The following is a 27,401-nucleotide window of genomic DNA, read 5'->3' on the forward strand; positions in this document are numbered from 1 at the left end:
TGAGAAGGAAGTGGCATTGGAGTGCGGGACGCAGACGCCTTTCCGAAGGGCCTGTTTAGACTTTGAGGCTACAGTGTGGTCTACTGCAAGCTCCAGACTGACATCAGGATCAACCTTCAGGTTTGTTCTGAAACCAAACAAACCTGGAGACACCAGCCCCTCTACCACCCATATAGCCTTTGTGAGTGACACTGCACACCTTACACACCCACACCCAGGACCAGGAGTTGCCCGCCACCCTGTCTGGTCTCGTGAGCCCCAGCACTGGGTGTGGACAGACCTCTGCCCTTTGCACAAGCTACTAGGCTGGGAGCCCTGTTGCCTCTAGGCTCCATCTGTCTACATGAGGGGCACCCTGTCCCTACTACCTAGCCTCTTGTGTATGGCAAGTGGTAGTTGTTAGTATTCAGGCATCTGTACTGGCCTGTTCTTAGGGTTCTGGCAGGATATGCTCTCATCTGCAGCCACTAAGAGCACCGCCTCTGCACATTCACTATGTTCCCTTTTAAAAGGGCCCTGCCTGCTTCTCATCCTCTCTCCCGCTGCTCCTGTCTCCCTTCTCTTTTCTCCTTTAATGATCCCTTCCCCTAAAAAAAACAAAAAACAAACAAAAAAACCCAAAAACTCCTTTGCTTGAACCCTGTCACATGGTGTCTTTCTCTCCTGCACCTCTTAAATTACAACAGTAGTAGCTTAATTTAAACCAGCTGCTGTTTGCTGCAGCAGAAAACACTTCCCAGGTACCTACTTCTAGCTTGCTGAATCCACGTAGGCCCATGTTGTCCATGAGCCTTGGGTCTCTGCTGAATTAAAGAGTGTCCCAGGTAGTCGGGCGGTCTGGTTTACAGAGCAAGTTCCAGGATAGCTAGGGTTTCATAGAGAAACCCTGTCTTGGAGGTGGGGGTGGGGGAAACCCCAAGTTTTAGCTGGAAGCCCATGTGGGAGGTACCCAAGATTCCTCCACCTGACCTCAGAGGAAGCCATTTGCTATTCAGTACACATTGCCCCACAAGCTGTTGTGCGAGGAGGGACAGCAGGGCCAAGCCCCAGTCTCAACTCTCCCATCATGGAGTTCCCTCTGCTCTCCCAATCTTTTGGGGCAGGAAGGTACCACTTGCCCTGCCAGGTAACTTGGGTCTGAAGGGAGGTGGTAGTGCTTGGAAACAAGTACATGAGCCAAGGGCAGTGGCCCACGGCCAGGTTCGGGCACTAAGCAAGCAGATGGGATGAAAGTGGTGCTGGCCTTCCCTGGGGACAAGTGGCCTCCAGGTTGTGAGCTGTGGAAACCCCTCCATTCATTCTCTGGTCTCTCATGCATGGGGGGACTAGTCCGCACTGGGGAGCAAAGACTTAGCTCCAAGGGTCCTGGTCAAAGTCCCCCAAGGGCAGAGCACAGGTGCCATGGATATTCTCAAGAGATGTGTGTGGGACCAGGTCTAGGTGGGGCTGGCCCAGAGCAGAAGCCAGAGGGTTAGAGAGCAGTGATATGGGGGTTTGGGTGGGGGAAAGGCAAATAGGAGCCTCTCTATACTCAGGTGCCCTCAACCATCCAGGAAGGATTACTGCCTCCCCTACCTGTACACACTGAGACCTACACAGGGGCCTGCTGCTTTGAATGAAGGCCTGGTGAGGACCAAACTACCTGACATTGGTTCCTGGACCTCATTCCTTGTCCAACCTGGTCCTCCAAATCATCCAGGAACCCTCCTGGGGATAAAGCCAGCCTTGGCCCACTGGGGCCCCTATCACTGAATCTACATTACTGTGGAAGACTCAAGGACGGCAGGCAGGTGCAGTAGCAGTCAGCAAGTGCATTTGGGAAGGTGTGTGGGTAAGCAGACCTGGCTCAGCAGCTACCATGGGATCAGGGATTGTGGGTCTGAGCCGGTGTAGTCCAGGTCATCACCAGAAGCAATAGGACTTCTGGGGAACCTGAAGCTGCAGCTGGTTTTCTGGGGAACAGTGCCCCCTGGTGGTCAGAAATAGAACAGCCAATCACCAGGGCCAATCCTGCTGGGGCAGTCTGGGAAGAATGGCTTTGATCCTAACCTGGAGGGCAGGAGCTGTCAGAGACAAATGCCACTGCAGAATGGTCTGTCCCACACCAACTGCAATTTCCCCTCGGGCACCTTGATGTCCTCTTGTGGATAGGAACTGGTGGGTCATCTCTGGGGCCACCCATAGTGCCTGCCCAGAATCATACGCCACTAGGGCCATTGCTGTCTGCACCACAGGGCTCTATCATCCATTTGGGGTGAGACCACTCCGCCTGGCTGATCTTGGGGTAGAGGACACAGAGCCAAGCAGGCCATGGCCCTGGAGACAGCTGGCCAGTGTGGGTAAGTCTGCAGGATGGTCCATCAGGGATGCTCAGGCATTGTCTCCCAGGCCTCTGCTCAACGCCTTGCAAGTCTTTCACCAGGTACAGGTACCCAGGCCACACTGGCCAGGGACAACACAGGACACCAGACAGCACACAGGGACTTGATGTTTCATTTAAAGTGGCCCCTCAGTATGCTTTGCTGGCACAACAGCCTCTCCTTGTTTTATATTCGGTGACTGGAAAGATGGCGAGTACTCAGACTACCAGCACCAGTCGATGGCTGGAGAGTTGTTCTCAGCCCCACCCAGCCTCATGGGGCTCATGGATGAGATGACCACAAGACAGACTTGCTGGTATAGCTTGCAATCATGATGATCACAGTGGTTCACATGACAGCCTCCATGTGCAAGATCTTCAGGGCCTCCGAGATCTGGGCGCTGGTGTCAATCTGGCCATACATGCCCACCAGGAAGGCTCGATGCAGCAGCACAGCCGCATGCTCTATGGAAGAGTTGAAGTCAGACAGCTCTGGGCCAGCAGTGCCTCCCAGGGCAGCAGGTGGTTGCTGGGTGGGTAGCTCACCTTGACAGAGTAGGGTGTACTCTGGCAGGTTCCTGAGGGCCGTCTGTACCACCTCAAAGTCCCGGCTGCCCAGGCAGTACATGAAGGTGGGCAGGAAGTCAGCGGCGATGCTGCAAGAGACATGTTCTGGGGGTACTGACCCATGGCTCAGGTGCCCAGGAGTCTCCCCGGTCTGCACTGGCCTCCCATGGCCTGGTTCAGCTATCTGGGAGTGACAGCGCCCTAGGCTGGGCTTCACTCACCTGGGGTTGTTCTGGATGGAGCGCAGCGCGAGGCTGAAGGCCAGGTTGCGGCAAGACTCCTCTGCTGAGCTCATCAGCCGCTGCAAGTTGGTCTGCTCGGGTGGGAGAGGAGTGTCACCAGGCAACCATGGAGGCTCAGCCTAATGGCAACTGTTCCCAAGGTGCACCGGGGCAATGGGATAGCCTGCTTGGCTTCCTGCTTCAGGTTGGGGCAGTGCCCAGCTCACATGTCGCAGGATGAGTGCCACCCTCTAGATCACAGGTTCTCCCAGCCTTACTCACCGAGAAGAAGCCCAGGACCTCAGGTCTCCGCCGTGACATCTCATCTATGTCGCTCAGAGTCTCGAGCACATCTGAGGACAATGGGCCGGGTTGGGAAGTCTAGGAGGACCTAGGGGGACCCTCCTTTCTATCCTAAGCTACCCAGAAACAGGAAGGGCCAGTTCCCAGGTATCCCAGTCCTCCAGAGGCTCCCCAAGATGCACAGGGCACTGTGGTTGCCCTGACAGTATACCCTCCCCTTCCCTTTGACTTCACACTGGTCTCCAGGGAGAACTTGACAAGTGGCTCACCTTATGATCAGGATACTTGGAGCAGTCCCCTCTACCCAATCCCTGGTTCTCCTCTGAAAACTGACAGTCCTATCAGCCACCCTGCTGGGTCTTCCTTAAGCACCTCATTGCTTTTGGGGGTTCATTGTGCTATCTGAGCAAACAGCACAGTGCATCCAGGGTGGTCTAGGAGCAGCTGGCTCACTCACCCTCAACAGCCTGGCCCCGGGAAAGCCTCTTCATATGTGGAGCCACGTCAGCTACAGTCAGTGGAGTGGAGAGGGAGACACTGACCAGGGGTAGGGAGCCGGCTGATCGCTCATCTGTGAAAGGTTAGTCAGGGTCAGGCAATGGCTGAACACAAAGCTCAGCCAGACCTGCAGTCTCCATGGAAAGACTATGCCCACCCTGTTCTCTTGTTTAAGTTTAAAAATACAAAAAGGGCGCAAGATGAGATGTGAGAATGAGAGATACGTTAACCATAGTGTTGTTATTTTGCTTAAATTAGAAGTCGAGAGATGGAACATGAACCGTGGAGGATACATTAAACATAAAGTTTATTACCAGGCGAGACAGCGAGAGGGGGAGAGAGAAAAATGGAAGAACAGAGCAGGGCAGAGAGTAAGAGAGCAGAATTAGTGGTCAACCACCAGAAACAGAGAGAGAGAGAGAGGATGAATGAAGTCTCAGGCTTAAAAGGGGGAGCTTGAGCATGTGCACTGAGTCCCTACGAAGCCCCGTAATGAGTGATGGCCATGATGTGGCCATACAACACAAAGCCCTTTAAGCTGCCTAGGTATCTGCCTGAACCTTTCACACCCCAGAGGCACACTGGCCACTATCCAGGATGCAACACTGTGATTGGTCCATGTGGTGGTTACGGGGTTGGGGGGGGCGGTGTCATGTGGAAGGTGGCATTCAGGATGCTGGGCTACCCTGGGAGACACAGCTATGTTTTCCTTATACCTACAGACAGTCTAGGAGAGCATTCTCTTGCTTCTGCCCTCAAGGTGCCATTCCACATGGAAGACTGGTGTCTGGACATAGTGTGTCCTCTATGAAATACCTTTTGTGTGCTTTCAGAAAGGCCGGCCAGTCAATCTAACCAACACAGGCAGCAGGGCCTAGACACAATCACCGAGCCTCCAGGCATCCTTGGCTGAGTCATCACTCACCTGCTAGTGACCATGTCAGCAAAGGACAGAGCCCTGACTGTGGGGCATGTGCCACCATCAAGCAAGCAAGGCAAAAGACCCTAACCTAAGGACCAGCCTGCCCAGGAAGCATCTAGGTTAACATCTGACATGGGAGCAGAACCCAACATTATTCCCACAGGATGGCTCTGTTCAGTTTGTCATGGCACCGCCCATGCACATGCATGAGACAGGTGAAGTTTCAGGGCTCAGCCAGACCCACCAGAACCCTTCCTGCTCTCCACCCAAGAGCCCACCTGTCCCCTCACCTTCCCCTTCCTCATCCAGGCCTTGGTCAGTTCTCCCGTCCCGGCTGGGCAGGCTGAGCCCCGCCAGTAAAGACTTCAGCATCACCAGGTCACTGTTGTCAAAGGACAGGTCACTGTGGAGAGAGCATGGGTTCACTTTAGAGCAGTGGTTCTCCACTACCCCTTTGGCAAACCTCTGTCTCTAAAAATATTTACATTATGATTCACAACAGTAGCAAAATTACAGGGTTGAGAGCCACTGCCCTGGAGGAGGGCAGGCAGGGAAGAGTGGCAGGTAATCATCTGGGGCGAGGTCAGTGGAAAATAGGTGGGGGGGAGGGAGAGTGAGGAGGAGCAAGTGGGGATGAGGGCTACAGTTCCAACCAGGACAGTCACATCTGAATTGTCCTTCCTGGCTCAAGTGTGGAGCCACCAGAGAGCCACAGCAAGCGTGGGAACTCACTGGAGCGGCTCCGCGTGCTTCTGCAGGAAGGTCACGGCTGCTGGTGCACTGCAGGCCACGTACTTGTGGATGAACTGCACAAACTTGCTGATAAAAGGGGCCAGGTGGCGGGAGGACTTTCGGTAGTTCTGTAGAAAAGGCAGAGCCACCAGAGGCTTCCTCAGAACCTCTACTTGACAAGTGACCCCCACGACAGCCCCGGTCCCAAAGTCAGGCTGACTGAGGCTTGGCACTTTGGGCTTTAGATTTTATTGTATGAGTGTTTTGTCTGAATATATGTCTGTGTACCACATGAGTGTCCGGTACGGAGTTCGGAAGAGGACGACAGATCCCCTGGAGCTGGAGTTTCAAATGGTTGTGAGCTATCATGTAAGTGCTGGGAACCAAACCCAGGTCCTCTGCAAGAGCAGCCACTGCTCTAATCACTTAATCACTGAGTCCAAGCTCCAGCCTCTGGGCTTTTCCCCCTTCCTTTTCTTTCTTGCTTTCCTTCTTTCTTTCTTTTTGAGATGGTCTAACCTATATATAGTCAGTCTCACAATATTATAATCAAGGCCAGTCTAGAACTTGCAATCCTCCTGCCTCAGCCACCCATGTGCTATTTGCAGTTATGTCCTGCTTCTATAGCTCACTAGCCTGACTTCTGTCTCTGTAATATCACAACAAAGATGTACAGACTAGGGCATGTGATGCCAACAAACAGCACACAAAGGGGATTAGCACTAGGGGTCTAGGATATGGGGTTCCCCAGGCAGGGGATGCTGGGGCTTAGGGCTCAGTACAGGGTTGGTCTCCAGACAGCAGAGACAGAAGCCACTAGAGGGATGGCTTGGCTTTGGCCCTCGCTCCAGGTTCTCCAGTGGGAGCAGAAGGAAGTCAAGCAAAGACAGGAGGGGGCATGGCAGGATATCTGGGCTGAGGAATGTGAGGACAACCAACTGGCCTGGCACCCACCAGGAGCAGGCGGATAAAAGAGCGCAGGCAGTCCCACAGCGCCCCCTGGTGCTCGCTCTGGAAGACACGCGGCTGCAGCAGCTCCAAGATGCCCAGCACATGCAGGAAGAAGGCCAGGTGGTTCTGCTGCCGGAACTCCTGAAAGTTCAGGTGTGTGCGGCCGTGCAGGAGGGCTGCAATCATAGGCAAGTGCCTGGGGGCCAACAGAAAGGTACCCCTGGTCACCTCTTCCCACAAGAAGCCCCAACCCCACAGTGTGCCCACTGCTGTGAGAGTAAGCACCTCAGTAGCAGGATGGGGTGGGCCACAGCCAGCTTCCGACAGGCCATGTTGGCATCAGCCACTCTGCTCTCAGAAGACCGGGAGTCACTGGTGTCTGCCAGGAGCGTGATGAAGCGATGGATGAGCCCATCCAGCTGGGGGTGGGGGAAAGACATGAGGGAGAATACTTGTCTATGCACGGTTTGAATTGTCCCATCCCATTCACAGCCCTGGACGCTGAGGCAGCAGCATGCTCAGCATGGACTTTTGGAAGTCACACCACAGGCAGGTCAGGGGGGGTCCAGGGACATTCTGGGGCTAACAGGGCACTCCCCTCCTGGCGGAGGCCATGGTATCCACATTGCACAACAGATATGTGCCAACTCCTGTCTGTCCACCATCTGAGCACAAAGCAGGGAAGGGCAGTGGAAAGCATCCCTATGTACCCAGGGCAGGCAAGAGCCTACCACAGCACCCTTCAAGACTCCAGCAAGGTCAGGTGAGGCTGGTGGCATAGCCCTCCCTCCCCCTGCTCAGGCTCTGTGGGCTGCAGGGCTACAGCAGTAGGCTGTGTCCCTCACCTTGCAGATACTGCTGCTGGTGGCACCTTCACTCTGTAGCAGGACCTCGGGCACTGGCACCCGGACCTCAGGCCGCTGCAAGTACAGCTGCAACAATAGGTCTCGGCAGCGCTGGCCCAGCACACTGTAAAGAGCAGAGGGCAGAGGGACTAGGTCACTGGGGTGATATAGTCAGGGGAGGGCCACATGCTGAAGAAGCCACTCAAGTGAGAGCAGTCATCTACAGCAAGGGGACACAGTGGGGACTCAGGTACCTGTCCCCCCATTGCTGGATGCAGCTGGTCAGGTGTTCTGTCACTTTTCCGACACTCTCATTATTGCCGCGGCAGCAGCTAAGCAGCAGGGGTAGTCGGGTCTGGATGAGAGTGCGTGCGGCACTGTCCCCATCCTGGCTCCTGGTCTCTGCCTCAGACAGGATCAGTTCCACCAGGCTGAGAAGCTCTGGGCCCTGGACATGAAGCACTAGCTCCTCCCGCCGCTTCTGCAATCAGGTGGCAACAGGTCAGCCCCAGGACATGCAGCCGCGACCCACAGGTTTGGATCAACTTCTTGATACTTGCCTGTGGAGTACGCTGGTCCCGGCCCTGCCAGATCCGAGGAACATGGATGCAGGCCCAGAGGAAGTCCAGGGAGGCTGAGGGGTCGAGCCTGGAGGAAGCAAGCAGACATCTGAACCCAGAGCCAGGGCAAACTTCCTGGAAAAGGCCTCTGTAAAGGGCCACCACTGTCCTGAGGAGGCTCTGGTACACAATGGCCAGACAACAGGGGTCTCCCTGACTCTCATACTCCCAGGTTCTGTGGTTGCGAGCTGGGTTCCTATGAGAAAACTCTAGCACAGGTTATGCCCACACTATGTCACAGCCAAGGGACCACCAGGCTAGAAGGGCAGCTTCTTACAGTCCCTCTGCCTCCCTCACCAAAGCATGAACTTAAGCCAAATTCTCCACAGACGAAAATGTGGCAAGAGGATACGAGAGGCTGGAGTGTCTTGCCCTTGGTGAGGGGCTGGGCACCAAAAGCAGGATCCTGGCCCAGCAGTTGTGGGAACACAGGTGCCCTAAGGCACTGAGCACATAGGAGACCCCTCAGGAGGGGCTTGCTGCCCTGAAGCAAGGTGCAGGGACATAATGCATGGCTCCCAGGGATTTGGGGTTGGCCTCACCTCTGCTCCCGGCTCTTGCCTAGCAGGATACGGATGCAGCGGTGCAGTGTAGACCAACTGGCCTGGTGTGTGAGAAGGGCTAGTAGGTAGGGGCGGAAAGATAGCACCTGGGCACTTATGTGGCCTTTACCCTGAGAAGAAAGAGGTGGGGATAGTCACAATTGGACCCAGGGACAACCAGGTGTGATGGGTCATGTCAGCTGACCATGTTCTAGTGGGGCCGCCCTGGAAACAGCAGCAAAAGGCCAGGCCTGGCACCATTTCATCTCCACCATGCAAGTCAGGGCCCCCAGTTCTGCCCACGTTCTCGATCTTCCCCTAGGCAAGGGTTGGGCTTAAGTGACACTGCAGAGACAATACCCTTCCATCTTCTCATTTCTCCACACCTCTGGCTGACCTAGGTTCTTTAGATTTTAAGGACTGGTGGAACTGTCCTACCTCACCCCTACTCCAGCCCTAGTCCCAGATGTAGCTGCCAATGTTGATCCAAAGAGACAACACCACCTGGACCAGGAAGCCCAGGCCTAGCTAACCCTACTCCTCCTCTCGGGGCTAAAAGACACAAAAGTCTGGAGTGGCAGCACTGCTGGAGGGCACTGGGCCATTGTCCCCGTTACCTTTCTTCGTGAGAAGAGCAGCCTCCGCTGAAGATCAGGGCAACTACTGACCACTTCTGGGTCCAGCGTCTCCAGCCAGTCCACAAGCAGCCCAGATGCTGGTCCCAGGCGCATGGTCTCCGTGCTGCAGAGCAGAAGGATCATAACAGAGAGCAGGCTACCGAGCCACCACCCTCCCACCCTCTAGTCACACACCTACCTACCTGGCACCCTCTGCATCCTGCTTGCTAGGGCCTAGGGGCTCATCCTTTTCCTGCAGCAGCAAGGAGCTCACCACCACAATGGGCCCAGAGGCCGAGCTCGGGCAGGAGGCCTCTGCAGTGGCTGAGAAAAGTGCCGTGAGCAGCTCTTCCAAGTGAGGGGAGCGCACCTCGATGAGGCCCCGGAGCACTGTGGGACAAGAAGCTGGGTGAGTGGAGTAGGCCAACAACCTGGAGTTCCCCAAGGCAGATACACACACCTCAAGAGGGTCCATGTGGGCACAGGGACAGGGGACAGTATTGGGCTTGGCAGTACCTTTGCTGATGAGCTCAGGTTCCACAGTGCACTTCTCCCCAGACTTCAAGGTGGCAATGACAGCCCGAACAGTAGAGTTGGCCACCTCCAGGTCATGGTGGAAGCTCAGGGCTTCAGCCAGGTGCAGGAGGCCACTGCGCACTATGAGCAATGGAGCAAACCATGCGACCGATACCATGGCTCTGGCTTTCCCACACACTCACAGCCTGTCTTCCTGAAGGCCTGGCCCCAACACATTAACACAACCCAGCCCCCGCCCACTTGCTCACCATCACTGATCCTGCGTCTTGCTGAGTAGCGGGTAGCAAACAGCTTGAGTTGGGCCTGCAAGGGCCCATCCTCCACAGCTGGGCTGTCCAGCCACTGCAAGATCTGCATAAGCACTTTAAGGAAGAGCGAGGAGAAGCCAGTGTCCTGAGGAACAGCGCGCTGTGGGGACAGTCAGCCATATGTGAGCACACTAGCACAGGACTGCAACAGCCTTGCCTGGGGAGTAGTCTGCAACCTGGTACCGGGAAGCCCAGTGCCAGGGCCAGGACCCAGCATCATCCCACTTGCCACTCAAAAGCATGTCTCTGGAATGCCAGGATGACCTTGAAGGAGTTTAAAGGCCTGTCCCTTGAGGAGGTGCCTCCACTAACAAACAACTCATACAGTGGAGAAAAACCACAGGTGTCCACACGTACACAGCACACACATAGATGCACTCACATGCGCATGCAGACAGGACAGACCCAGACCAGTCTACGGACAGGATGATAGAGACCTCACTCACCCTCCACTACAGGACCCCCACCTCCAGCCCTGTCCCAAGGAAGCTGGCTTTTTGTATTTAAGGGAATGCAGGCCTGCAGAGGGAAGCCAGCCTCGGTCATGCTAGGGACTGTATCAGGCCTGAGGTTGGGTTGGAGAGATGTCCAGGTACCAGGTTGTCCTAGGCTGTCTGCAGTAAGCAGAGTCTATCCATTCTGGGCCACCAGTCTCCTGCTGCCCTTCCCTCCCACCAGCTCATGTACCTGGTATTGGTAGAGCTGGCGCATCAGTGGGCAGGAAAGGAAGTGGCTGTGGTGCATAGCCAGAGCCAGAGTGCCACCATGCGGGGAGCTCAGCAGTGTGGCCATGGCCTGCAGGAGGCGCACTGTGATGCCTGGCACCTCGGGGTTCCCCTGGCGGACACGAGCCAACTCTTGGCCCAGTGCTTGCTGCAGTGCCAAGGCAAGGGGGCGTGGGCTGGAGCTCTGCCACCGTGGGTCGGGACTCAGTGGGAAGATCTGAAAGCAGAAGGTGTAAAGGATGCAGAGGTCCGTACCCCTGTGGCTCCCACGTATACCATTCTCAAATCTGTCTGATTTGGGCTCAGCTGCATGACTAAGGGACCTAGGATCTGTGCTGGAAGAGCAGCAAGGGACCCTAATACCCCAGGAGTTGCCGTGAAGGACAGAGGTACCTACAGCCCATGTGGCCTAGGCGGGAACCCAGAGCCAGCTTTCATACTGAGAGCAAGGTGAGTACAAGGTAAGTATGTAGTAGAGGCCAGACACGCATGCCACAAGAAATGGGAGGGTCTCCTTGTACCTGTAGGAAGATGCCAGCCAAGTCGTCCTCAGGGCCGAGCACTGGGACTTGTGTTCCTGCCCGAGTCCTGCCTTGGCCTGGTGGGGGCTCAGGGCTGCTTTCTGGCTTAGGAGCCTCTGTACTGTCTGCAGAGAAACAGGAAGCATGTGACCTCAAAACTTTCTGACAAGCTTCTGGCCCTGTCCTGCCAGGGCCCACATGAAGGGTAGATCCAAAATAAGAGCCCCACTGGCTGGAGGCTGGCACCAGCCAAGGAATAGCACCCAGGCCAAAAGCAGTTCAGCCTGGTCAGTAACGTGGGGGGGGGTTGAGGGTGGGGGGGGGCTTAATACCTCGTCGGGGTGGCAGGGAGGCCGTGAGTAGCGAGTGGAAGGTCTGGCCTCCCGAAGCACCTCTCTCGTGCTGTACCTCCACCAGGTGGGCCATGTAATCTGCAAAACAGCAGCCAAGGGATCACTGGGGGTGGGTGAAGCCAGCCTGCCTTCCCACAAAACATAGGACCAGGGGCTGACACACCACACCCAGCAAGCTAAGATTGAAGGAGCTAGCTGTGGCAGTAGTGGTGCACACCTTTAATCCCAGCACTCGGGAGGCAGAGGCAGGCGGATCTCTGTGAGTTTGAGGCCAGCCTGGTCTACAGAGCAAGTTCCAGGACAGCCAAGGCTACACAGAGAAACCCTGTCTCAAAAAAAAAAAAAAAAAAAAAAAAAAAAACACAAAAACTGAAACAGAGACTGTAGGAACTGAGCTATGGATTCCAAGCAGAGGACCTAGGGGTCCCTCCAGCCTCAAAGTCAGTCATAATGGGAGCAATCTAGTACTAAGAGTTCCAGCATCTACCAAAAGTGTTGATGCCCGCCCGACCTGACAACCACAAACTCTAGACCCACAGGGCTTCTTACTCTTGTCCATGATGTTCTGCTCCAGGGTCTGGGGATCCTGGGCCACTGCCTGGTCCAGGTACTGCAGCAGCTTGCTCATGCTGGACACAGGGATGCCAAAGGACTGTACAAAGAGCAGTAGCTGCTGGGGCTCCAGGTCCTGCAGGGCTGTGGGCAAGGCACACTCAGCTACCTGCTGGGCCATCCAGGTCTGTCCCCAGCCCTAGCTCTGCAAGGGTAGCCCTCAAATGCCCCACCACAGGGCCAGCACTGCCGATCTCTACCACATGCAGTCCACTGAGGCTTCCATTAGGTAGAAGATGTAATGTCACCAAAGACCCTATGGCTCACTGGAGTCCAGACTCTTCAGCACATCTTTCACTGGGCTTTCCAAGTTCACTTGATAGTTTCCCTCCCTGCCTGGAGCCAGACTGAAAGACCCAACTTGAGCACATGCCCAGCCCCTGCTGGAATCCTCTGCTCAGTGCAGCTTGCCTCTAGCCCACATGCCTCCAAGGACTAACCCCAGAGCCCTGACACCATCTCTTGTGCCTCTAGAGGCCAGGTCTTTTATGGCCGTCTCTTCCCCAGCCCAGTCTTGCTGTACCAGCGTCCACTAGCCGGGGAACCTCGGAGCGGATCATCCGCAGCTTCAGCCAGTCGGGCAGCAGCAGGGCCTCCTCAGAGGTGTCCACCAGGAAGGCTGTGGGCAGGGGCTTCTTCTCAGGAAACCAGATGTCCAGAAGTTCATGGAACTCACCATCACCAGCTTCAGGGAGGAAACAGGGAACAGCAGTATTGTCTGAGGAGCCATGAACCCAAGAAGGACCATAGACCACCGAGGACTGTACTTCTTGCAGTGGGTAAACCGAGGTTTTAGGGGAACAGAGAAGGCTCAAACGCAGGTGAGGACTGACAGGGCACTGAACACATCACTTCACATCACCCTGTCTGTTGGATGGTGGCCTACAGTATCCTGGGTTTGTGGGTGAAACGTGGCTTCTTGCCCAAGGTCAACATACTTGTACTCATGTGACCACAAGAACCCAGCACAAGCTGGGTTGTGTCCTCACAGTGCCTTTAGCCTTGGGCCCTGCAAAGCCCAGGGGACCCAACAAGATGAGACAGCATGAACTCAGTCTTCCCTGCTGTCCTTCCTCAGGGAAACATGGTGGACACACACTACAGATGACCACCTCTCCCTCAGTATGGCAGCGGAGCCCATCCACATGCCCCATAATTCCCAGTCAGGGCATCTTATACCCTTTCCCACTCTCTTAGGCATAACTGGATACCTGTGTGGAAGCTGCCACAGTGACCAGGATGAGAGAAGGCTATAGGCCAGAGAGGTTTCAGTCAAACTGCTTTACCGGGCTCTGGACTTGGCCACTGAGTTCCCAGGTCAACCTACAGGACCATGGGGATGATGGGAGCTCAACTGTACACAAGACACTCAAAGAATGAGCAGGGAGGACGCAACCATGCTGCACTCAGCAGCTGAGGTGCAGTGGGCAAGGGCACATCCAAGCTACGCTAGAGGGTTCTTCCCAGCTAGAAGCTGAGTTTAGAGAAGCCCAGGATAGCTGGGCAGTGGTGACACACACCTTTAATTCCAGCACTCGAGAGGCAGTGGCAGGGGGATTCTCTCTGAGTTTGAGGCTAGCCTGGTCTTCAGAGCAAGTTACATAGCTAAGGTCTATAGCCAAGGCTACATAGAGAAAAGCTGTCTCTGAAAAACCAACCAACCAAACAAACAAACAAAAAACCCCAAAAAGCCCAGGACAGATTGCTTACCTCGGGGTGGTCCCAATGTTAGCAGGATGACCATGGCGTGGACCACAAGGATGTGCATGGTGGCTGTCTCCCCACTGGTCCAGCGTAGGAACACTTGGTCCTGAGACTCTGACTAAGAAATGGCAGAGGGATAGGCACCAGGTGGCTCAGAGGTAGGACTGGCCGTGTGCCCTGCTGTAGCCATCACCCCCTATGGAGTTTATCCCCCTAGCTATAGACTGCCTCAGTCCACCTCATCCCTCCTCACTCCCTGAGAACCACCCCCCTCCTCTCGCCCAGCTCTGAATGCCCTGTCCCACTGGCTGGGTTGCTCCCACTTGGCCCTCACCCAACTGTAGACCTCCTCGCCCTCTTTGCTCTTGCGCATGCGCCGCACATAGCGGGAAAACACGGACAGCAGGGCACTGAGTACAGCATCAGAGGCAGTGCTGCACGAGGGCTTTGAGAAGAGGTGTGCCATGATGGTGGAGCGCTCCACAACCAACCGGGCCACATCCTGAGTGGGGATAAGGGCTGTCAGAAACTCCAAAGATTCTGGTCATGAGTAGCCCAACCTCCTTGACTTGTTGTTCATTAGTCCAACAGTCAGTCACAACGTTGGTGGCACTGAGCCATCTGGCCCTGCCAGAATTCCCTCACCAGGGCCAGGTCACTGTGTGGGCCCTGCTCCTCCACTGGTGTATGCTGGGACAGGTAGATCAGGTAGGCACTGATGGTCTGAGGGTCAGTCTCCATGTGGATGGCCTGGGGAGGGTGGGCAGATGTATGAGATGGATCCTGGGGTAGCGTGCAACCACCCCTTCCTCCCAGGATTGGCCTTGCCCATTCCTTACCTGTTGTAGAGCCAGGGCAGTGGTGGTCCTCACACTGTCAAAGAGGGGCAGCCTAGGCAGGTCCCTCAGCAGCCACTGATAGCCCTGCAGCGCGTCTGCCTCCCCTACATCCTCCTCCATGGGGGGCTCTTTCTCCTCCTTGTCACGAAGGCCACCCTCAGACAGCACCAGTGACAAGCCCTGCAGATACACACAGAGAGCTAGGACTGCCTGCCCTGGTATGTAGTGGGCCCACCCTACTCTCAGAAGCATGTCTATCCCCTCAAACCCCACACAGAAACACAGCTCCTGGATGAGATTTTCCAGCTCCCTGCTGTCACCATAATCGAGACGGGAAAAGGAACATGAGCTGAGTTCTTTAAACTCCTTGCTTGCTCTTGGAGACAAGTCTGACTCTTAGCCCAGTCTAGTCTCAAATTCATTATGTAGTCAGCTGGCCTGGAAACTCCCACCTCAGCATCCTGAATGCTGGGAATACTAGGTTGCCCATCACACCCAGTGTAAAATATTTGCCCAAAGCTTTTTTCTTTGGTGCCAGTGATGGAATAGAGAGCCTGAGCCTCAGCGCAGTGCCTTACACAACCTTTCTAGATACTGCAAGCGCAGTTTGTTCAACCACTTTCACAGTATGTCACTATCCAGGGAAGGAGGCATAGACAAGAGACAAAGGACTCCAGTTCTTGCAGACTAGACAAGTGGTACCTGTACCTTCTGCCCATGCAAATTAGAAAGAAGTCTGGGAGAGCCAAGTGGCTATCCAGTACATACACAGAGCCATGCTGTGGCTCAGCAGTAGAGACCCTGCCTAGAATTCCCCAGTGAGGGGCTGGAGTGTGGTTCAGTGGTAGAGCACCTGCCTAGAATCCCCCAGTGGGGGCATGGTTTAATGATTGGTAGAGCACTTAACTAGCAAGTGTGAGGTTGTTAATCCTGAGGGCCCATCAACCACAACAGCAAGTCTCTCACTCACCTTCATGGCCAACACCCGGGAGGCCACCTGTGAGGAGCCCAGACGCCGGAGGAAGTAGTCGAGCACCTCACATGTGGTCTGCTCATCTGCTTTAGGACCCAGCAGCAGATCCTGCAGGCGGCCCAGCAGCTGCCGCTGTTTCTGCTGCCTCTGTGGACAGAGAACTGTCAGGGCCGCTGCTTGGGTAGATCTGATGGGGTAGACAGCTGCACACACACCCTTACCTGTCGCTTCTTGGCTTTCTGCTCCCGGCTTTCGCCCTCCTCATCCTCCTCCCCTGAGGCAGTGGCGTCAGCTGCATCGTGCAGCAGGAATTCACAGAGGCACTGCACAGGCAGCACATCCAGCGAGCCTTCGCTGGACTGCACCAGGTCTGCTAGCCATGGCATGGACTGGGAGGAAGCCTGTGGGCAGGAGACAGCTTATCAACAGAGGCCCAGGCACTATGCCCTGAATCCTCTGGCCTGCAGATGCTCAAGTGTGCCCTCTGCAGGGCAAGTGGCAACTGCAACAGTTAGTGTGCATGTGAGCCACCCATGGTATCCGTTTACCACAGCATGCATGGATAAGCTGCTCACTGTGCATTCTGACACACTCTGCCTTTGGGAAAACCTCTGGAACCTTCTTGGCCTGTGGTCCCCTCCACCATTCTCAAGGGAGGACTTACCTGGCGCTGGATGATGTGCAAGAGGAAGTCTGGGTTACGGCTGCGGCACAACAGGTGTCCAAGGCGCAGTGACTGGTTGAGGGCTTTCACCTGATCCAGGATGTGAGGGGGTGGCCTCCGGGGAGGACCTCTGTGTGTCATGGGGGACACAAGAGTCAGAAGGCCAGACATAAAACACTGACTGCAAGTACAGGAGAGCCACACTTGTCCCAGCCCTGCTACCAAGGGGTGGACACCTCAGCTAACCCCAGCACCCTAAGACCTAATCCCAGAGCTCGACACCATGTGGGGGCTGGGGAGCAGAGTGGGCAACTCAAGGTCAGCTCTGCCTGCTTCTCATCTGTCTGCCCTCAGACCTGGGACTGGGGCAAGGAAGATAGCATACTGGGGGTCCAGACTGGTTAGCTGGGACAGGAGGAGGCTGCTACTCTCGGTGATGGTCTGCTTGGTGGAGGCGGCAGCTAGGTGGCCCTCAAAGGCCAGGATCTCCTGCTTCTCCCTCTGAGATATCTGCAGCTCACGGTTGATCATCTCCGTCCTCGTCTCCTCGTCCGTCAGCGTGCACGGTGGATACGAGTAGTTACTGGAGACCAAACAGGCAGGCATAGTACCCACCCCTGCATATGGGCACCCAGCAGCAGGCAATGTTCAGGGTCAGGCATACAAGGCTGCTATTATAGGAGCAGAGCCCAAGCACTAGGCGGGGGGACAGGGGGGAGGAAGGGGGGGGACACGGGACACGGCTCTGCAGGTTCCAGGAACCCAGCATAGCCACTTCACAACTTCACATAGCAACACAGCCACCTTCAGCATGGAACCTAGCCAGTGTAGACTTTCAGTGTCAAGAACACCTGCTCTGCCACACTATGTGACACTATATCACATCTCATGGGACCCTTGTTCATTATGACAGCACAAACACTCCCCTTTCTTTTACATGCTCAAAAATTTGTCTCCTTGAGGAGTCCCTTCCACAAAGTCCCATGTCCTACATCTCCTAGGCATAAACCACACACCCAGCATCCTACACCATAGGCACACATCTGTTCCTCAATGTCATGGCTGTACACACATCCAGTCCCTAATGTCAGTCACATACCTGGTCCTCAATATCATGGCCACACACAAGCCTGATCCCTACAGTGTCAGTCCTTAGGCTGCAACCTAAGGCCACCTGCCTGGCTGGGCTGGACCTATTAAAGCAGCAGTCCTCACCCTGACCCATACGGGCTTCAATACAAGAACAAAAAGGTTCCATCAACTGTGCTAAGCACTGTGCAGGTTACCATGGACCTGCTGCATTCCTCATGGGCCAGGTCCACATCCATTCTGCTCCCACTGTCTGCCTGGTTTGTCCTCTTCCCAGCCTGCAGTGTGCAAGGTGCCCACCTGTGTGCACAGGCCCTATCACCCTGCCCATGGGCTCCCATGGTAATGGCTAGAACCACATTGCCCAGCTCCAGAAAGGAGCAGAGACCAATGAAAAACAGGCTTGGATTCAGAAACTGCATACAAGGGGTCAGACACCAGGAGTGACATAAATACTATTCTTCTGTGCAGCCCCACACTGGGATGAAGGATGCTCACCCACTTACTTGGTCATCACCATCTCCATGAGCATCTTCAGGGTGGGATACTCCTCCCATGCAGCCAGGCCTAGGGAAGGAAAACAGGAGGTTGCCCACAGCATTTTCACTGGCCGCACCTGTTCCCTAATAGGTAACTTGCTAGACTCTGGCCCATGATCTATCTCTCATGGCCAGGACAACTCACCAATGTTCTCTGGGTTGAAGGCGGCAACAACCAGCAGTAGGGGCCAGGCCTTCCAGTAGAGGGTGGAAATGGCAAGGTTTGGGGGCTGATACCTGGAAGGCAGGAACATCGACAGTGTAAGCTCAGTACTCTGAGCTCAGGCCAGGCCAGTTCTATTCCCTGGAAACCAAGTAAAAAAGCTAGACATGCTGAGCAGTGGTGGCACATGCCTTTTAATTCCAGCACTCAGGAGGCAGAATGCAGGCAGATCTCTGAGTTCGAGGCCAGCCTGGTCTACAGAACGAGTTCTAGGACAGCCAGGACTACACAGAGAAACCCTGCCTTGAAAAACAGACAGATAAAAAAAAGCCAGATATGGTTGTACATGCTTGTAGTACTAGGATGTGGAGACAGAAGGAGCCCTGGGGCCCACTGGCTAGCCAAACTGATGAGTTCTAAGTAAAAAGGTAAGAGACCTCAGCTCCAAAAACAGGGAACAAGATGATTCACAGAGCAAGATTGAAGGCCTGAGTTTAATCCCCAGAACCCAAATGGTGGAAGGAGAGAACTGATTCCCACAAGTTTCCCTGATTTCCACACACAGCCTTGGTAAGTGTACTTTTACATGTACACACACACACACAAAATAAATTAACTGAAATTAAAAAAACAAAAAAACTCATTTGAAGTGCACATACACCCATGCGTGGGCACGTACTCTCTTTCTCTCAATAAGTAAAACAAAAATTTTAAGTAAAAAAAAAAAAATGTTGGGAATATAGCTCAGTGGTAGTGTCTTCCTAGTACTCACAAATCCCTGGGTTCTACTGTTCTGAAAAAAATAATTTAGAGAAGCCAGACATAGAGATGCATGCCTTTATTCTAAGCACTCAGGAAGTAGGTGCAGGTGGATTTTGATTTTGAAGGCAGCCAGGTCTACACAGTAGTGAGAGACCATCCAAAACAAAAGATAAAGCAAAAAAGAAAGAAAAGGCTCCAAAGGCAGAGACCACAGCCTTACCCTGGTGGCAGTTGGATATTCTCAGGGTGGTGGTAGGTGCACAGGTTCAGAACCGCATCTATCAGCTGGATCCGCTCTACCTTCAGAACTTCCACATCTGAAACCCAAAGGCACCTGGGTTCCAGAGTCTGGCCCAGCCCTCAGTGGTCAGTGGGGAATAAGTGGGAAGAGAGATTGGGACTTTGCTCCAGGCAAGGCATATGTGTGCCTGGTACCATAGCATGGTGGGCCAAACCAGGGAAAGGCACTGGCCCTGCAGGCAGCAAACCTGACAGCAGCCCACCCTGGGGTTTGAGAACACAGAATTGGAAGCGCCATGCTCAGGATCATTCCACCTTCCCCAGATAGGAGAGGACAGCCAAGTCACTGCCTGGATCCACCTTGTAGGAGCCCAGGTGAACTGAAGAGCCTGCCAGGGCACAGGGGGACCTCTAGATCCACAATCTGGGTTCCCAACCTCCCAGAGGAGAATCATAGCTGCTCAGAGGGTGTGAGATACAGCTGGGATGGTGGGACTCAGGCTTTTGTGGAGTGAAGGGCAAAGCACCAGGGGTTACCATCAGCTTGCACAGCTGCAGCTCGCTTCACAAGGTGGTCAGCCAGTTCCATGGCATCTGCAGGGCCAAGAGGAAGCTCCCGGGACAGTCCGATGACAAGGATCCTCATCAGAGTGTCCTCCAGAATGGGAACCTCTGAGCAGAGGCGCAGGAAGAAACTGCAGATGATGTTGGGAGGTGGGTGGTGAGGGGCCAGTGGGGTCTCCTGTGGCCAGTGGCCAGACTTCAATCCACCTTCCCACAGATGTAATCTTTAGTCTAGTGGTCTGTGCAGGGAATGCACACTAGATCCTGGGCTTGAACAGATAAGGAGAGAGTGGGAGACCACTGCCTTCTCTACCCCATGGTCACTCATTCATGAGTGGAGAGACAGGCTGTATACAACCCCTGGAAAGCAGCTGGGAAATGTAGCACCAAAGGCAGGAAGAGTGCTTGAGATACAACAGGACAGCACTGTCTACTAACTAGACTGGATAGTAGGAAGGGGAGGGGGCAGAAATGCAGGTGACAAGTGGGTCAGAGGGGGACAGCAGGTCAGCCAAGGAAGGGCACAATGAGAGTTGGAGGAACTGCTTGGGGATGTGGCCAGGGAATGGGGAAGAGGCAGGAATTTGGGACAGATACCATTGCAGGTGAAGAACAGTACAGGGTACGCAGGGTGGACCTACTCGCCCAGCATCTGCTAAGTAGATGCCCACAGGCTGTACTCTGCCCTGCCCACCCCCGCTCTCACTTGCGGTCGCTCTCAGGTGGCCAGTTGTCCCACTTGTAGTAGGTCTCGGGCTGCTCGGTGAAGAGCACCTTGTGGAGGCTGTAGGGACAGAACAGGTGTCAGTCAGGATGCAGCTGCAGAGGATGTCACCACCCCAAGTGTCCCATGGGGACAGCTCTAGGAAAAGCTGGTGATGGAAGAGTGCTTAGGGCTTCCTAATTCCTGAGTCAGCTGCCCACAGTGGCCACTAGTAAGGCTGATGGGGGCTATGAGGAATGGAGGCCCACATGTGGCTCTCATGCCCAGGATCCTTCTGTTGTAGACCAGTGTCAGGGCTCTAAGGGGCCGCAGTCAGTGGCTGCAGCAGAGGTAACAAGCTCCTATCCAAAGTGACACCCAAGTAGGTGGCACTGTGAGACTGAATGATGGCCTGATTCTTACCAGTGCACATAGTCCTTGGGGGCAAGCTTGCTGATGGATGGGACGACAGTGTGAAGCCACCACACTGCATCACGCTGGATGGCTGCAATCTGGTTCTGGAATGTGCGTAGCACCTCGAGGTCTAGGGAGGTGAGCAGGCTCATGGGTGCCCTGCAGCCATGGCCTCAAACAGGCCACACCACTATGGAGACAATCCCTACTCCTAGTTATGGGCATCCCACCCCACTCTGGGCCTCAGTAAGCAGGTTCTACGCAGACAGTCCTTCCAGCCAGATGGCAGAAGGGGACTGCTGCTTCTGGAAGCCCCTCCTCCTCCTCCTCCTCCTCCTCTTCCTCCTCCTCCTCCTCCTCCTCCTCCTCCAGAAACCATGCTGAGGAACACCCCATCACCCCACCACCACTCCCTACCTCCCCTACCCCCATCCTTGGTCTCCAGGAGTCAGCTCAGCTTCAGGAATGTGCAATTACTCAAGGCTTAGTTCTTATGTCCTCATCCAAAGACCCCCCCCAGCCTGGCAGGTCTTACTTCTCTTCTCCCCTTTGTCCCAGGCGACGCCAGCCTCTTTCACCTGGGCTGTAATGCCCAACATCATGGACACGGCCAGCACATCTGTGATGTGAACCACAAACCGCTCCTACAGGTACACAGAGTGGCAAGGCTGGCATGACCAAGGGCCACACGTCCCACATGGCATAGGGAACCATGTGTACATATGCATAGCAGACACAGGCACATAGGTAACATAGAGAGGAAGCCAGCATGTCCCCACATCTAGAAACCACCATGCTAGGGTAAGAGCTAGCAGAAGCAGGTCTTGGGGTTCAGGAGTTGGCCACGTGAGCCAGATCCTGATCAGGCTACAGGGAAAGGACTCAACCAACAGACCTATACAAATCCTCTCCCCAAAGGCAGACTGCCACCATGGTAGACTGCTTTCCTATAGAGGGACCTGGATATCTCCCAGCCTCCCTGCTTTAACTGCTCAGCAATACCTCCTCCCATCTCTTGCTCTGCACCCCCAGTCAAGCAAACTTCTTACTCAGGTGCCCTGTTTATTTTCCCAGTCACTCCACTGTCCTACCAGCTGTGATGTCCACATCCATGCCGGGGTCACCAGCTCCCCAGCTTGGTTATCCCCTCCCCATCCTTATGAGGAATGGAGCAATACTGACTTCACCACTGACTTGGACATATATACCACTGACCCCATGTCTGCACATGAGCCTGGCATGTGGACGTGGCCATCCCCATAACAAGGTAAACCTGTCAGAGCCTGGAAACCGCAAAGTGGAAGGTGTGAGCAGGGACCCCCAAGGCACCTTAAATTCCATTTCCAAGTACTGTGGCTCTTTGCGCTCCTGCATAAGACCCAGGCAGAAAGCTTGGAAGTTGATTTCATGCTTGGTCTGCTTGATGATCTCTCGCAGCAGAGCCCTGGAGGCACGGAGGTAGTCATCTTTGTTGGTCAACAGATCCTGGAACACCATGGCTAGGAACTGAGACAGAGAGAAGCCACAGGGAGCTGGGGTCAATGGCCATCTAGGTACATGCCTTTGCCATACCCCATACCCCCCATCAACCTGCCAGGACCTCACTGGGACCTGTAGAAAGCCTTCTCCAGGAGAACAAGAACCTCAGAAAACTAAGCAGCTAACATGGTAGGATTGTGCAAGTTCCCAGGGCACATCTTGGGCTGCTTGTCCTGAGAGGAGGTGCCAGTCTCCTCTTCATGGATACGAACTCTTAAGGGGAGGAGGGCATGCTGTATTTCACTCTCCTGGTAGTTGGCAAGAGGGGAGACAGTCCTCTTCCGACCAGGGAAAAGTTAACTGGCAGACACAGGATCCCACCTAGGCTCAAAGAATAACAAACACCAAAGATGCCTTCTGTCAGCAACTACCCAATTAATTATCTTAAGACACTGAGCTAAGAAGGCAATCATCAGGCGTAGCCAGAAACTAGCACAGTGCCTGACAGCCTGGCTCCTGCTAAGCATGACAGTGCTTGTTGGGTCTAGAGAGATGCCAGACCTGGCACCCATTAGCTAGGACTCCAAGCCAGGGCTGGAAATCTATGGAGATATCTGCTTGGTTTAGAAAGACCCCCAAGCAAGGAGGCTGCACCAGGCTGGAGCTGGGGCAGTTGGGAGGCTCACTCAACACCCAGTGCTACCTTCTCCACAGTGTGAAATCACAAGAATGGTTTAGAAACCAGGGGCCAATGGATCTTCCCACCCGAAACCAGGAGTTCCTCCCTGTGCAGTCCCATAAGCTGCCATCCTCACTGAGATGCAATCCAAGGGCTGGCCCACACTAAGTGTCCCCACCTTGGGTGCCAGCTCAGAGCTGTGCTGCAGCACAGTGTAGAGAATCTGCATGTTGTTGGGGTTGCGAGCATTGGAGAGCTCGTTGAAGATCACAAACTTGATGGTGGTACCCAGGTTGTCCTTGTGCGCATTCAGCAGCTCCCTGGACACAAGAGCCGAGCAGGTGAGAGGGCACAGGCCAGGCTGCCCCTGCTGCCCACTGGCCTGTCTCATTGCCCACTGCCCCAGCTGGCCATTACCTGATGCAGAGCATATAGTGGTTGAGGAGCACCTTGGGCTTGAGGCGGATCTTGATCAGGTGAGAGATGGCATCCATGTCTTCTGGTCCATGTGAGTTGCAGTTCATGCACACGGACATCAACAGGTCCTGGGCTGGCCTGGTCAGCTGCAGGGAGGCCAGGAAGACCATTGAGCATGCAACCACAAAAGCCCAGACCCCTAAGGAGACCCCTCATGAACTCTGTTTCAGCGACACAGCGCACCTTGGGGTTCTGCAGCCACATCTCAAGCCGCTGCACGGCCAGCAGCCGCACCTCCTTGTAGCCACAGGTGGCTGTGAGCAGCCGCAGGAGATTCCTGGACACATTGTCGATTGGTTGGCGCCGGTTCAGCTGGTCACGAAGCATGTCCAGAACATACTCTTCCACGCTCTCTGTGAGCTCATCGTACCTAGGCCAGAGGGGGGAAAGGGAGGCCAGGAAGGATGCCAGCTCCGGTGCCCACCCCGTTTGGTCTCCTGAGACTGAAGCTGACAGCACACCTACCTTGGCATGAGCTGTCCCTCCTGCTCAGGGCTCAGTTTCTCCTCAGCAATCAGCAATTCTGTTTGACTGTCCTCCTCTTCAGTGAGTGAGGGATGGGGGCTGCTGCCTGCAGGCACCATGGAAGCCAATGGGTGCCTTCTCCCAGAGATGTGGAGGGTGGTGCCCTCGGTCCCCACCAGACACCCTGACATCTCTTACCTGCACCAAGTTCACCTCCACTGCGCGCCCCCTCCCCCTGCAGCAGTACGCTCTTTGGGGGCATCTTGGTGTTGAAAGCTGTCTGGATGTTATCCACGAAGGTGCGGCAGTGAGGGCTGTCCACCCAGATGCGCTCACCCAGCGAGTCCTCAATGTACACCTACGGTGAGATATGTTTGGACCCTGCCTGATGCTGCCCAGATACCTAGAGCAGGGGCATCCCTTCTACAGTGCTCTGCTCACTGAGTCCCTGGAGGGATGACTTACCTTCACAAAGATCTCAGGCCAGTTCTCATCCTCCTCGTATGCGGCCATGAGAAGGTTGCAGGCCAGTACAGATACCAGGCTATTCCCTTTGGCCTTAAAGTTGACAGAGGCATCTCTCCGCAAGAGGCTGCATAGGGCCTGAAAGGAAGGTAAAGTTACATTTCTCATAAGATGCCTCACACCACACAGAGACAGCAGCAGGTCCAGGGATGGTGGGAAGAACAGGCTGCCAGTCTCACCTCAATGACACCCTCTGTGGCAAAGATGTTGGGCTTGATCTTGGCCAGATACATGAGGCTCAGGTAAAGCGTGCTGTCAGGCTTGGCCCGAGTCACCTTCAGCTGCTTCACAGCCCCACACAGCACTCCCTCTATCCTGTCGTCATTGCCCTCCAACTCAGCAGCTTCAATCTCGTCCAGCAGTACAGTGGGAAGAACTGACCACACGGGAGGTTCAAGTTAGACCAGGGGTGGGAGCAGAGGTCACACCCAGAGCCACAGGGATGAGCAGAAAGTAGAGGCAACACAGATGGATCTCACCAGCATGTGGAGGCTCTGAGCTCCCAGAAACCATACACCCAGGGTTAGTGCCTTTCTTCCCAACCCACGGCCTCACAAATGCTTGGCAGGTGCTCTACCACTTAGCTATACTCAACAGTTCTCAATTTACTTTTTACTGTGAGACAAGGTCTTGCTAAGTGGCTGAGGCTAACCTTGAACTTTCAAGTTACCTGCCTCAATCTCTCAAGCAGTTGAGGTGATGAGCCTACACCACCACACCTGCTACCCTCTGAGCCTTTCAAATGACATCTCAGCAGCAAAAGGTAATGCAGCTTTATGAGAATCAGCTTCATTAAAATCTGCAGGACAGGGCTGGGTGGTGGCAGTGCACGCCTTTAATCCCAGCACTTAAGAAGCAGGCGAGTCTCTGAGTTCGAGACCAGCATGGTCGACAGCTAGTTCCAGGACACTAAGGCTACACACAGAAACCCTGTCTTGAAAAAAAAAAAAAAAAAAAAAGGATAAGAAGAAAGTCTGCAGGACAGGATGTTAGTTCTTTTGGCTCTCACACAGAAGCCTCCTAGAAAATGCTCCCAGCAGACACGCAGGCAGTGATGTCTGCTACTGAAGTGCTAGGTGCTCAGAGGCTGGCACAGAGCTAGTGGATGAGCGGTCTATGCTACAGGCATCATGGAGCCTTTATGAGTCACCAAGCAGGGCTGGGCTATAGTTCAGTGGTAAAACACTTGCCTTGCATGCATCAGGACCTAGGCTCAATCCTGGCACCATCAAAAAAGTCACTGGATAAGTGACAAAAAATAGGGGAAAGTTAAATAGCTTCACATCCACAAGTGCTAGTAGCAACAGCAGGGCAGTGGGTGCAGCTATTTCCCCTCTAAGGTCTCTTTGGTGTTTTCGGGACCTGTTTTCTACCTGGAAAATGGCACCAAAATGCTCCCTGTCCCTGAGAGAGACACTGTGCAAAAGATCTCCTCCCACTTGAGGACCAGGTTAGAACCACTTGGGTGCCACCACACTTGGTGAACATCCCTCAGCAAGGCTGAGGACAGTGCTGTCACAGAAGGGCATGCCAGAAAAGTGATGCAATGATGAGCTCTGGGCAGTACGGGCTGGGAGGTGCATCTGTGTGCAATGTCAGGAAGCAAGCCCACAGGGAGCCAAGAGCTCATTACACCCACTCCTGCAGAAGATCCTGCTGTGCTGACAGAACCAGGCTGGAAGTAGCTCCAGTGGGCATTGGGGTGATGGACAGGATGAAGGGAAATCAACAGTCTGACCTTACCTTCAATGGGTACCACAGATGGCTCTTTAATTGAGGGAGAAATGGCTCGTTTTTCTGCAACTGCAGCCTCAGCCAGACGTCCCAGGGCACTCAATGGGGGAGTAGAGGACAGTTTGGGGCGCTTAGTAAGACCAGTCAGTGCAGAGGTACCAGACAGAGAGGCTGTAGCATCTCTCTTGCGCTCTGAAGGCAGCCCAGAAGGGGCCGGCTTCAGCAGCGTGGATGCTGTCTTCGATTCATTGGCCTGACCCTTGGACCCCAGAGCTATAAAATCTCCAGGGGGAGGATGTCCTGCAGAAGAAAGGAACACCCACGTCTGTGATACCCACCTTCAGAGCAGAAAAACAAGACCCAGAGAACACAAAAGCAGAGCCTGAGATGACTCATCAAGACCCTGGCAGAGCCAGTGGTGGCTGACAGTGATTCAGGGCCGAGTACAAACTAAGCCACCTCTAACTCACAAGTACTGGTATACATAATTCTTAATGAGTTTCTTCAAAAGGAGTATGCATCTCATTTTACAAATAGACCCAGAGGTTAGGTAATGTGTCCATCGTCACACAGTGAGCAAGGAGCAACTCCAGGACCCCAATCTAGATCATCCGGCCTTAGGGACTGTGATTTTGGTCCAGGTACCCTGTCCTTCCTAGATGTTCTGCAGCTTTGTCTTTCATGAGCCCCCAGGGTAGCTATGTCTACAGGAACCCTGGGTTGGGTGACCACGTCCTGTAGGAATGCTGTGTTAGACCACCAGACCCTTCAGTACTCCTAGGTTAGCTGTCTTCCACCGCGCGCGGGGACGCACCTGAGGGCTTGGCGGCTGCGCTGGGCCTCCGTACGGTGGTGGGCTTGGCTCGGTTCATCCTACCCGCGGCCCTGGCGCCCCTCGCCGAAGCGCCTTCACCTGGGAGGAGGCGACGGGAGTCACTCGCTCGCTCAGTCATTCATCCCTCGCGCCGTGGCCACTGGGCCGAGTGCCCAAGGCCGCCCGCCGGGGTCACAGAACGGGGCCGAGTGCAGAGCACACGCGGCCAGGCACGGAGACGGATGTCACCGCAGGGAACGGAGCTCACTTGAGGGCACGGACCTCTCACCCCCTGTACCTCATACTGCAAGACTGCAGCACGACTACCCCGGAAGTGGAAA

At 54.7% G+C, this 27,401-nt stretch overlaps 1 protein-coding gene across 2 annotated transcripts; it reads right to left on the reverse strand.

Moving 5' to 3' along the window:
* Positions 1–1,791: 1,791 nt before the first annotated feature.
* Positions 1,792–27,401, reverse strand: Ints1 (integrator complex subunit 1). 2 transcript variants are annotated; one of them, XM_027413494.2, is made up of 47 exons: positions 27,061–27,401; positions 26,256–26,546; positions 24,692–24,888; positions 24,453–24,590; positions 24,186–24,345; positions 23,988–24,093; positions 23,706–23,898; positions 23,463–23,608; positions 23,224–23,365; positions 22,217–22,393; positions 21,423–21,531; positions 20,897–21,017; positions 20,477–20,554; positions 19,744–19,901; positions 19,187–19,283; positions 18,187–18,278; positions 18,009–18,069; positions 16,799–16,996; positions 16,414–16,543; positions 15,971–16,150; positions 15,747–15,896; positions 14,777–14,956; positions 14,583–14,687; positions 14,272–14,439; positions 13,944–14,055; positions 12,757–12,918; positions 12,171–12,317; positions 11,601–11,699; positions 11,269–11,393; positions 10,710–10,964; positions 9,963–10,122; positions 9,694–9,834; positions 9,381–9,567; positions 9,178–9,301; positions 8,561–8,691; positions 7,959–8,046; positions 7,653–7,879; positions 7,399–7,522; positions 6,839–6,972; positions 6,557–6,749; positions 5,603–5,730; positions 5,161–5,273; positions 3,908–4,021; positions 3,430–3,500; positions 3,148–3,239; positions 2,906–3,015; positions 1,792–2,824 (listed from the first exon to the last, which is right to left on the reverse strand). In XM_027413494.2, exons 1-47 carry the CDS (start codon positions 27,197–27,199, stop codon positions 2,709–2,711), a joined length of 6,669 nt encoding a protein of 2,222 aa, XP_027269295.1. In that variant the 5' UTR covers positions 27,200–27,401; the 3' UTR covers positions 1,792–2,708. The 2 variants fall into 2 exon arrangements, with proteins under 2 accessions (XP_027269295.1, XP_027269296.1); XM_027413495.2 differs by having other exon boundaries at positions 2,709–2,824; positions 23,706–23,892.

This window comes from Cricetulus griseus, chromosome 4 (genome assembly GCF_003668045.3).
Source record: "Cricetulus griseus strain 17A/GY chromosome 4, alternate assembly CriGri-PICRH-1.0, whole genome shotgun sequence".
NCBI classification, from domain to species: domain Eukaryota; kingdom Metazoa; phylum Chordata; class Mammalia; order Rodentia; family Cricetidae; genus Cricetulus; species Cricetulus griseus.

What these genes read in the sequence shown, in the direction of transcription:
- Ints1 (XM_027413494.2), bottom strand. Translation starts at nt 27,199, where the DNA reads ATGACTGAGCGAGCGAGTGACTCCCGTCGCCTCCTCCCAGGTGAAGGC. An exon ending in CTTCAACCCAGAGAACATTG is followed by an intron (nt 18,070 to 18,186) that starts GTGAGTTGTCCT and finishes TTCCTTCCCTAG; the next exon opens with GCCTGGCTGCATGGGAGGAG. An exon ending in CAGGATGCAGAGGGTGCCAG is followed by an intron (nt 9,302 to 9,380) that starts GTAGGTAGGTGT and finishes TCTGCTCTGCAG; the next exon opens with CACGGAGACCATGCGCCTGG.